Source organism: Corticium candelabrum, chromosome 3 (genome assembly GCF_963422355.1).
Source record: "Corticium candelabrum chromosome 3, ooCorCand1.1, whole genome shotgun sequence".
In the NCBI taxonomy this organism is placed as follows: domain Eukaryota; kingdom Metazoa; phylum Porifera; class Homoscleromorpha; order Homosclerophorida; family Plakinidae; genus Corticium; species Corticium candelabrum.
In genome coordinates this window covers 1,205,284-1,217,609 of record NC_085087.1, presented here as the reverse complement: position 1 = coordinate 1,217,609, position 12,326 = coordinate 1,205,284, and the positions used below count along the sequence as shown (strand labels likewise).

At 40.4% G+C, this 12,326-nt stretch overlaps 1 protein-coding gene across 1 annotated transcript in view; it reads left to right on the top strand.

Moving 5' to 3' along the window:
- Window positions 1-12,326, top strand: part of LOC134177037 (kinesin-like protein KIF11) — a 29,616-nt gene that overhangs the window by 16,721 nt on the left and 569 nt on the right. Inside the window, exons 8-11 of the mRNA XM_062643738.1 lie at window positions 4,767-4,863; window positions 4,919-5,014; window positions 5,079-5,167; window positions 11,630-11,717. Coding sequence (XP_062499722.1) covers window positions 4,767-4,863; window positions 4,919-5,014; window positions 5,079-5,167; window positions 11,630-11,717 — 370 coding nt within the window. The remainder of the gene's footprint in view (window positions 1-4,766; window positions 4,864-4,918; window positions 5,015-5,078; window positions 5,168-11,629; window positions 11,718-12,326) is intronic.

The following is a 12,326-nucleotide window of genomic DNA, read 5'->3' as shown; positions in this document are numbered from 1 at the left end:
TGACACTTGTGCATGCACAGTGTATATCGTGAAAACGCTGCATGATGACTTTATGCTTTTTGCTTGTAAGTTACTCATAACACAGTAATATTTTTATAGCATATAATTGCGACCATTCAAAACATGCATTTATACTGTTTTCTGTATAAATGCGATTTATCCAAAATAAAGGCAGAACTGTTATAAAAACACAATTATTGTAGAATGGGCAGGATTTTGCATCACAGTACTGTCTTAGACTCTACTGAGGTCTTTTAGGTTACAATGCAACATTTCAGTGGAAATGGGTATACATACTGATGCATAATACATGATCCTACATCATTTAGTCATAATTTTTTAGCATTCCACATGGAAAGACAAAATTATGTATGGACTGAGAAATTTTGGAACAAAAGAGAAAGACGGAGAGGACAGGAAAATTGAAGAAAATGTTGAATGCATTGCAGGCTCTATATTGCCAGTATAGTCCATGGGCCAAGGTCCAAAGAAGTCTTCAGAAAACAGGTCCTTTTCCACCTTTGTGAAGACACAACTTTCTTGTTACCAAACGACAGGCATGTCTAAGTACATCATTTTTTCACTTGTTTTCTATTGCGAAGAGTGTCCGTTTAGCTGTAATTGAATATTATATTTTAAGCAGTGCTGATGGTCCGTTCTCTGAGGTAGCCTTGTCCTCAGACTCATATGAGCTTGCCAGTGTCCGGTTCCCGTATTGAACTTTCAGCGAACAATCTCCCATGAGTCTGTTCCTACTTTCACACACTTACTTCGCGAAGTATTACCCCAGGTCATAGCCTTGGCACCTTATGTGACTAAATACTACCTTAATACGAAATTAGCTTATATCTGATTGCAAACACATTGCTGCTTGACACAATCTACTATGTCACCCAGCAGATTGTTGTATCTCACGAAGCCTCCAAACAGCACATGCCTGATGGTGATTACTCCAGGGTGTTTGTGATTCACCAAGTTCACGCTCTCCAAATTCTCAAGACGACTTCAGCATGTGGAAAGTCACTTGGTAAGTGTATTCTTACATTATTGTCCTATTCGTCTATATAGACTGGCGAGCCTGCCAAGTCTTAGACTAGCTAGTTACCGATACCGGACTTCACGTGTTTCATTGCTTCATCATTTTTTCATCGCACATCTGCTATCTGCACGGCTCTTGCTAGTGCACAGACTCTATTGTAAAGGCCAATAGGTACACAATGGAAGCAAGAAACATTAACGTGGAATTGCAGTCCGCTCTTCGTGTTTTCAGTTATGATGACTTTCATGATGGTAAACTTGAAGTCTCCAGTGTCATCCTAAGGGAAAAGACACCTTTGTCCGCCTAGACAACAAGTGAACTACACGCACAAAGTCCGGTATCGGTAACTAGACTTGGCAGGTTTGCCAGCCCATACGAGTAGGACAATAAGAATACACTCACCTCTCCACATTCTGAAGTCGTCTTGACAATTTGGAGAGCATGAACTTGATGAATCATACATTGTGCAATCACCATGCACTGTTTGGAGGCTCGGCGTGATACACAAACTACTATCATGTTTTTGCAATCAGATATAAGCTAATTGAGTTTGTGACGTAGGTATTTTTTAGTCACGTGGGGTGCCAAGGCTATGTCATAAGGTGGGGTGACACTTGGTGAAGTAAGTGTGTGAAATTAGGCATGGTGTAAGGAGGTTGAAAATGTCATATGGGAACCAGACACTGCCAAGCTCACGTGAGTCTGTGGACAAGGCTAGTCTGAGGTTGTTTCAAACGTTTGGCAACTAAATACCTTATTTTCTAACACTTCTTTTGTAAACTCAACATTGCAGTTCCAAAGGCATAATGCCTCAAGTGGCCAAACCCTCAGAGTACGCGTGGCTGATACAATCTGCATCCTCTCTGATTGTTTAGCACGGATTCAGGAGCTACTCCTAATCCAACCGCACCTGATAAATAAATGATTTTTAGTAGAATTAAAGAATTTACTGTAAAATACGCTTGTGCTATTGCAGCCAGTAGATGCATGATACTTTGAAAGAGACTATTCCAAGCATGTGAGATATTCTGTACAAATGCACGAAACATTGTCGGTCTTTGTTACCAGTAAACCACAGTGCCGAACATGACAAGACTGCATGTATCCAAACCAATTAAAGCTAATATACTTATACGTTTGTGTCCTTCGATATTGATGACAAGGGCTGATTCTTAGATTTTGCGGCGTCCACAGCTTGCAGGAATATCTCGTGTCTGCACTTGTATGAGTGCATGCTAGCTTGGGAACATCAGATGGTGCATGATATACCTGTTCATAGACGTCAAGCAGACACAACTGTGGTTTCAGAACAAACTTGCATGAAAGTTAAGGTTTCTTAAACATGCAGTTAAACATACAGTTACTATTATACTGTAGTAGTAAATAAGTCCACTCGTTTCTAACTTTTGTTGACTCCAGAGTTTAGGTAGATTTTTTATACTTTCTATAATTTTTTGGGCGACGCTGCATGAGAGGCATTGATGATGTGTGCAACAATATATAGCTTTCTAAAGGCACCATTTATGCGCTTGCACCTTGATTGATACCTACAGGCAACTGTCTAGGACAAAGCCTACCAAAGGTAGCTGATCGTAGTCACAAATGTACTCTAGTATACCAAACAAAGAATTTGGAAAGCAGCATCCCGAATGGTACAGCTTGAAGGTCTAGAAATGGACTTAATTAACTGTATAGTCATTGCGTTGACCAGCAGTGCTGCTCTGCCAGCGTTTATCATCAAGGAGCCATTGCTTTCCAAGGAGAGAGATAGAGAGAATAAATTTAAATGACTTAGTTTTATGCAAATTACTTTTATGTAATTAAGCCAAGCTTAAGAGCAGTGCCAGTCAACTTAAATAAAGAAACGAGGGAGAAATGGAATAGACTACATAACAATTAAAGTATGCATACTTTCTTCAACTTGCTTCACTTGAATCATGTCTTCTTGTTGCTGTAGTTGCTATTAAAATCTTTTATGACAGAAAAGTCATGGTATATTTCAACAGGAGCATATAAAGAGAGACGATGAAGCGTCCGTCTAGGCATGGGTGGGGTGATATCGTTGTGATGGTAAGAGGTGGAGCCACTATCCTAATATGGTAACTTTGAGTTAGCGCTTGAACGACAGCTTTGACACTTTTGCTGCAAGACATGCTTGCAAAACGAGACGTAGATGTTGACAGTAACATTGACATTAGTACAGTGCACTAGCACTACTCGGCTGGACAGGAAAGCGGTAAATCCTCATGTCCTTTCAAAAGCTGACCTTGGTGAAGGGACCCGGCTCTCTTCTTGTTGTCAGGTCATTGTTTGGGCATTGATCAGCTTTCTCGCAGCTTCCTCTGGCCGCCGTCTTCTCGACCTGACGCTAACTCAAACTTACCATATATGGCACAGCATAAACTACTGCTCCACCTATTACCATCACAAAAATGTTGATAATGCTTAGACATTAGTAAGTAGGGTGCAAGTCTTTCTTACACATGAATCTGCTACCTAAAAGATCGGGCAGTTTGCAGCTTTGTTTGAAGTGAAGTCTGCAAGAGGGTCTCAATCGCTTGTGTAAGAGAAGTTAGGACATGCTTACAGTCTCTTGTTGCAAAGTCTGTGTACACTGCACATGCCTATAGTGGCGCATAACTAGGCAAGAGACCACTGTATTCTACAGCACCCACATACATACATTCGAAACCAGATGGTTGACGAATGAAACAAATTGTTCTTTTGATGCTGTAACTGTTGTATTATGACACCTCAAGACCTCACAACCAGTCCCTGTTAATGTGCCAATTTTGTATTAATTGCTTGTTACTATTTTGCGTGTTGCTATTTTACTGTATCTCAGGAACTGAGTGCTGCTGGTAGATCATGTGTTGTATAGTAGTTACCAGAACCATATATTTCTCCAGCTGAAGGGGGCTGGCTGATAAACTTGTTTGCTGGCTACTAAATTTTGCTTTACTTGCCAATGGCTAATCGAGTAAAGTAGATCTAAGCAAGTTATTGAGAGTGGATGCGATTGAGGATGCAAGTTTTTTTAATCATGGTCAAGTCTTATACAGTTAGTGACATTTGGGGTCCAACACTTGATATATGGATAAGCAATTGATTCATGGATAAGCAATTTACTTTTAACACTAATTGGTGGCATAGAGAATGTAGCATGTATCTAACCAAGGGTTCTGCTGCTGTCTGGTAGAATGAAGAGCGAGAATGGACCATGGGCTTAAATTGGTGTGTATGCCAGATGTTGTGAAAATGTTAAATTATATGCAAGAGCCTTTGCTAATTGGAAGTATATTGCAATATCTGGTTATGTTTTACTACCATTTTGTCTTATGAAATGCTGTCAATAAAGCATCCAACCCTGACTATACTGACCCAACAGAGAACAGACAGCATGAGCTTACATATTAAGCTAATGAATGTTGCCTGAGTATCTTGTTGTGAACAATGGGCACAACTGCTAGTAATTTTATTAGTACTGTAAATCCAGAAATTCTCGTACTCATGAAATTTTGGTTAATTTTGTACAGATACCTGATTGTACTAAAATAACATGAATACGAAATTTATAGATAGATGCACTTCAATTTGGCTACAATACAGTACCGATGTCCTGTACTAAAATAACATGTGTACGAACTACTTTATGGGCAGAAGTACTAAAATTGAGTACTAAAATTTCTGGATTTACAGTATATAACACTGTTGTTGTTTTTGACAGGGAAAGTAAATTGACTCGAATACTGCAGGATTCTTTAGGTGGACGGATGAAGACTTCAATCATTGCAACAATATCACCAGCTTTGAGCAGCATTGAGGTGAACAATCTATCTGCTTCTATTTTGCGTTTCTAAGAGTGATGTCGCTGCACAGGAATCATTGAGTACTCTTGAGTACGCATGTAGAGCAAAAAGTATAACTAACAGACCTGAAATCAACCAAAAATTGACCAAAAAGGCTCTCATTAAGGTAGCTTAACGCTGTTTGTCTTCTTTGAGGTATGTTTATTTGGTTGTATTGGATTTGAATACAGGAGTATACTGAACAGATTGAGAGATTGAAGAAGGACTTAAATGCAGCAAGAGAAAAGAATGGAATTTACTTGGCACCAGAGAGTTTTGTGTGAGGATTTTATTCTTCCAGATACATATGTGTAGTCAACATCACCATCTAGTTGTGCATCATGTTATCATGCACATGTTTTATGTTTCAGCTACATACTTTAGGCAATTGACTTTATAGTTCGTGGGCCAAGTCTAGCCTCAACACTAGGCCTTCCTTCGCTTTTGGTGGTCCTTCCACGCAAGGATAGCAACGGGGCAGTATCACGTGAGGCTGTCTCCGTAAAGCGAAGGGAGGCTTAGTAACTCATTATGTCACGTGACAAACTAGTTTGTCACTTGATCTATTTCATAAATGATGATTGGTCGACTGTAAAATCACATTTGGGTTACTTCCTGATTATTTCCTCTGAAACATGCGGAGATCAGTAAATTGCCCACGTCAAAGGTGTCATTTAGTGTGCTACAACAGTAGTGTTGTGTAGCCAGACCCTTTTCCTGCATCATTTCCGCAAAAATATGGTCTGGCGTGGTTGCTTTGAAGTTGTCGTGTTGCCGCTTGTACGATAAATGGAAAACTAAAGACCAGATGAGCATGGCACTACTTAGTACTTAGTGGTTACTTTTCTCTTATTTACACTGGCTAGAATTTTTTTCTTCGTCTTCTTGCAAATTGTGTTGTCAAGTGAGCAACACGGTCATGTCTCTGTGAATGTGTAACTTCTGATGACAGCCTATACGTAATTTAATTACTAGTCTAGTCTCGATCAGTCGCCCTGTTTGCCCTATCTGCCCGAGCTGTTGTGTGTGTTCTTATGCTCATGTTTTTGTCGTCTTGTGCTTGCTAGAGATTGACCCAGAGACATGCAGAGCACGCTCACTGCATAGTCGATGGCTATGGAAACAATGGACGTTCCAGTGTTAAGGCGTCTAGGCTGTCGTCGACGCCCCAAGTGCTGTGTGAGTACAAATAGAAGTTACACATTTGCAGAGGCATGACTGTGTCGCTCACTTGACAACACAGTTTGCAAGAAGACGAAGAGAAGGAAATTCCAGCCAGTGTAGATAATAGATAAGTAACCATTAGGTACTAAGTAGTGCCATGATCATCGGGTCTTTATTGTCTGTTTATCATACAAACAGCAACACGACGACTTTGAAGCAACCGCACCAGACCCTATTTTCTTGGAAGTATGACGCTGGAAGAGGGTCTGGGCTGTGCGAGACTACTACAACAGCTTGTGTGTCAGACGTGTACCAGAGCTCAAAATAACGGCCGGACATCGGACAATGTCCAATCAATATTGCTATTTATTCGGGCAACTGAATATATGCGCGGACATCCTAGTCTGGTCAATCAATTTGAACTGTAGCCAAAGAATCTTGCTTTTTGTTAACCAATGAGAGCTTAGAGCAAGCTGGAGCAAACTGTTGAGCTTGTAACTTTTAGCATGTACATGTACAAGGCAGTATCCTATGTCTGCTGCATCACAGGTGGTCACAGGTGAAGGTAACACGTTTAAGTCTTTAGGTGTTTTACAATAACAAACAGCTGATATTACCCTTTTTAAGCGTTTTGTTAATTAGGTTGAATTTATTTTTCTGACAGTTGTTGCAGGTCTTGAATGTGTCTAGTTAAGGCAGCCATCCCAGTCCTTTGGCCAGCCATTCGTGGAGTGTAGTCTTGCAACTACTATGCAATCTCGTCTCTTTTTATGCGATTAGCAGGCTTTAGCATAGTTTCACATACTGATGATAGGTGTCATAGGCTATCACAAATCAATTAGTCTAGCTTCCTAATTTATGTGTCTTTTGTTTTCTGATGGCTGCGTTTGGGTTTCCAACAATTGATTTACGTTCCTTCAGAGTGGACAACGTTGCAGCAGCAATTCTGCCGGAAGAAGCACAGTCTGGTTACCTACCAGTAACGGTGAATGGTGATGGGAATTGACTCTTTCGGTCAGCAAGCGTTTCGCATTTGGAGAAGAGAACCAACATACAATTTTAAGAACTCTGACGATGAAGGAAATGGATGAAAACGCAGAGTATTATGCTGATCAGTTTCTGCACAGATCTACCAGTATAACGGAAGTAGATTCCTTATCACTGTCTGTAAACCCCTTGCTAATGCAAGCATTGGGCAAAGGGGCTGTGATGTATTCTCACAATGCCTTCAAGAAAAGCTATCTCCTAGAGGAGCAATTGTGCATGGACTGAGGTGTGAAAGTGCTGTCTGGTACACAATGGATGAATGGTTAGGAATGTCAGAAATGGCAGCTCTAGCCAGTGTTTTGGGCCGGAACCTTATTTCTGTATACCCCTTGAAATTTACTCTTGCCCGCCAAGCATACATGAATACAACATTTTCTCCCCAGCTATCAGAAGGCACCATGGCATTAGATTCAGGATCCATGGCTTCACAATCTGAATGTCACATTATGTGGTCGTGTAGTGGAAATAACCTGCTGCATCATAGAAATCCTCAGCCAAACCATTCTGTACCATTAGTGAAACTTAGTTTTTCTCCTTCAAGCATGGCCACTGTCACCATGGCCAGTGATGCTAGTGATGATGTTAGTGTTGACAGGTGTAAACCCCAATCAAAGCACCTTCAAGATATGTTGTCAAAGTCATCTGGTCAACCGCCACTAAAGAAACATAAACAGGGATCTTTGTTTTCATTTTTGCCGTGCAGTAAACATACTGTACCTGATTCCTGAGCTGATGATTGTTGTAATCCTTGCTAGAATTGACCAAAGACGGCTGTTACCACCAAACCCTTCCCGTGATGATGCTAGAGATGGCACTGACAAAGCAGGGGAATGAAACTCGAAGTTATGCAAAAATTGTTGCAAACAGTACCATGCACTAAAAAGCAAAGAGTTACAGTGAACACTGTAAATACAAGTGGATCTCTGATCATGACAGATTTATGAACACAACTCAATGCTTGCATTTTGACAGTAATGGCACATTTGAAGAGAAATTGATTGGCTGTAGAAGTTTTACTCGTAGTTTTATTTGAGGTTCAACTAACCTTTGATCTTTCTCTTTCAAAGAGCATACAGAGTCGTATATGCATCGCAGAGCCATGATTCTTCTCAGACAAATACAGTCACAGCATGTGACAGAGTATTCTCCGATTGTAAAATCTCTTACCACTTTGGACATTGCAACTGAATCTAAGATTCGACGTAAGTGTGATGTTGCTTACTTTATTGCCAAACAGAATTTGTCATTAGCAAGTATGCCAGCGTTGTGTGACTTGTTGATCTGGGAAGGGACTACAGACATGACAAAGCTTGCGCCATGTTTGTCAAATACATTTCCATATCTCTACACGAAGACCTAAGAACTGCATTAAACAAGTCTCTTTTTTAGTGTTCAAATTGACGGCAGTACTGACCAGCGAAACATAGAAAAGGGGTACTTCTAGCATGTTTTTCAAGGCTAACTCTACTTTTTCTGACAGAAAAGTTCATGTACAAACAAAAGTTCTTGCAGTCTGCCAGCCAGAGCAAGCGACAGGACTAGACTTGTGTCACTGTCTCAAACAATCTTTTACGCGCGTTGAAATAAAAGAATGGAGGAAAAAGTTAGTCGCCTTTGGTTGTGATGGTGCAAGTGCCAATCTTGCACAGGGAGACTTGAGAGGACTTTTAGAAGCGGACGTTCCATGGGTAGTTATGTTTTGGTGCTTTTCACATAGATTAGAACTTGCTCTGAAGGATTCTCTAAAGGCAAACCAAATGTTCAAAGACCTCAATGACTCATGCTACGCCTCTACTACCTTTACGAAAAATCTCCAAAAAGTGCCGGGAGCTGACTGACATTGCCCAGACATTGTCAGCTAGTTTTGACCAAGCTGAGTTTCCTAGCAGAGGTGGCTGTAGACCTATTCGATCTTGTGGTACTCGATTTATTAGCCACACAGTGGCTGCCATGACTAGGCTAGTAGAACGCTACGATGCATCTGGGCATGTCATTACCTTGGCTGAGAATAAGATGATCAAGGGCACTGATAGACAGAAATTCTTAGGATACACAAGAAAATGGAGAGACAGCAAAGTTTTGATTGGCTGTGCAATGATTCATGATCTCCTTAGACCATGCGCCACACTTTGCAGGGCATTGCAAAACGATGACATATGCACAATCACAGCAATCAGTTCCATGGTCAAAGCTGCAAAGTCCATTGATGAGCTCAAGACCATTGACTTTGCAGAAATTACCCACTGTAAAGAAAGTACTAACCAGGTTGCACCATGCGGCAGCTGAGACAACGTATCAAGGTGTAAGATTACAAAGTACAATAGAAGTGTAGAATATTTAAAGTCACAAAAACATTCTTTTGACTTCTATTCTTCATTGCCTAAAGGATTGTGCGAAAAGCCAGCATTTAGATTTGCTAAACAAAGCAGCTACAGTTTTGGCAACCCATGGCTTGGAAAAGACAGAGAAGGAAGATCATGGAGACTCTGCTGTTCAGAACTTACTTCATCATTTCAAAGCACCCTTAGAACACGCAGGCGTTGACATCCCAGTTCTTGTTGATGAATGGCATGCGTTACGTGACTATGGCAGAACTATCTTAGTCTTGTCGAAGATAATTATCAAACTATTTGGTGAAAGATTTTCAATTTTGCAGATGCTCGAAAGTGGACAAACATCTTAGCTCTTGTTTGACTTCTTTTACACTTCCTGTTGCTAACGGCAGTGTCGAAAGAATCTTTTCAAGGCTCAACCTGATCAAGAGTGACTGTTGCTGCAGTCTGGGAGAAGATAGTCTTGAGAATTTAGTTCACATTTGCGTAGATGAACCTCCGCTTTTACAGTGGGATGCAAGCAGTGCCATTAGGTGTCGGTGTAGAGACAAACTGCGTAGGCAGAGTAGAAAAACTGAAATGTGTGAGGCCAATGGAAGCGCTTTAGCTAAACCAGGCAGTGAAAATTCGGAACATGTATTTGACTTGGAAGATTGGGACAAATATTTTGCCAGCACGTCATTGTATATGACAATAACTCTTTGCTAAAGATCACAGCTAAGTGTTTGTGTTTATTGCATTAGTATAATCATGTATGCAGACAGTGAAAAGAGTGCCAAGGTGTTCAAATTAACTCAAGTTACTTAAAACAATAAACAGTTGCTATCCCAGTAAGTCAGTGCCGTGGGTTCTATGCCCCAAATGGCACCTACTAATGTGGTTGCTAGGGCTCAAAGAGGTACATGTAGTGTGATGCTGCATCCATGAAGTCCATAGAGCAGTGACAACAGCTCTTTATCTCTTTATGTGTATTGATACATTATGAATATATTATGCATATATAATTACATGTATGCATGTATATATAATTATATGTTGTATATTTTATATATTATATATATTATATGTTATCTCTATATGTATAAAAGTCTGATCTGTCTGCCTGCTTGTAACATCAATCACGCCAGACTGCCGGGCTGATCGCCACGAAACCGTGCTTGAAGACTGCGTTCCACACCACAATGCAAACACTCGCTTCGGTATTTAGACGGTCCCCTCTCGAGGAGTTGACCCCCAAGTGAAACCTCACGACGATGTGACCATGGTGTGACTTCGAATTTTGACACATACGATCCCCATGCACATGCCACGAGAGACAGTCCATTTCCCTGTTTGTCTGTACCCCCTCTTTACTAGCGGACAGAAATGAGTCATGAATGAAACATCTGTTGCTATTACAGTGGCAATCAAACCATCTGGCTATCTTCTTACCACAGTCATATTATCTACTACTAAGAAGGCACGTTACATGGCTATTGATTCTCGTAGCTAAATGATAAACTGCAAGCTGCATGCATCATGCATCATAACGTGAAAGCATGTGACGACAGCGTGCATGACTCCGAATTTCTGTATACATGTACTTTAGGCTCTCCTACAACATGATTTTGCATTCAATTAGCTTGGATGTGGTGTCATGTTACACTCTTATGCCCACCTTTCCCAATTTGTTACTTCCACACTTTCATCTTCATGATGAACAGTTACTGTTTTGCTTTTGCACAAGCTATATGAAGAGAGCTGTGTGTGTGTGCGCGCGCATGTGTGCGTGTGTGCATGTTGATTATATCCGGGTCTTTAGCTAATTAGATAAGACGTTTGGGTCATGCATCAGGTAACGAATTATTCAGGAGTGTTTTCTATGCCCAGTAACTAAATTGTGTAGTTGCTACTAGATTGATCCAACAACAAGATTGTATTACCACTGCTGCATTGTTTACCATCACTTTAATTCTAACCTATAATAAGAATGTTTCCATCACACTACGACCACTTATTACATGGAAGGGCAGGATTATGGGATATCATTGACTTATGTAGCCTTGAGCTTTCCCTCACTAATTGGTCTCGACTAATTAATTTTGGAAAAGCCCACAAGCAAGCAAGTCAATATATCCCATAATCCCTTCTTCCCATGTCATAACTAATATATAAATTTTTATCAATGGCAATCTTTATGTTTACTTTAAATTTTTTAGTGCTATGGAAAAGAAAATGAAAGATCAAAGTAGTGACATTTGTGAATTTGAAGAGAGGATAAAGGCACTAGTGGAGGGAAAAGCTGAGGTTTGTTGCAACTGTAATTGTTTAAGGGTTGCTTAAAATTATTGACAATTTCACGAGCGTACAAAGATGCATTGTTCCCGTGCCAGTCACCAGTATGTATAGAATTTACATGTACAGTCACGGCAGCCTACTCCGGTTTTGTTCTAGAACAACATCAGCCGTCCATAAAGGGCCCAGCCGTCTCTACCACGAATTTCTCAATGGTTTTGTCTCTGTCTACTTGAATGACCGGAAACCTCGAGCTGACATCAGTTGAGCGGATCAACTGGAATAGAAGAACTTTATCAATGCAGAAGCATTGAAGACCACACATCAACACTCTAATAGATGGAATTATGGTCAGCTATTGAATTGTGCATCGATGATATTGCGTACGCTTTGAGGAGAGGAGGGTGCTTCAGTGTGCACATAGTATGCTCGTGATATTGTTGATAATTTTGAACGACCCCTAATGAAATTTATGATTGTAGGTAAAGCACAGATAGCATTTATGTTATTTTACATCAAATGAATGTTTTTAGTTTTCTGCTAACTATTTAGTTTTAATGTACAGAATCTAATTTGGTAGGAAGAGCAATAGATGGCACATGTTTTGCATATTTTTTCTAC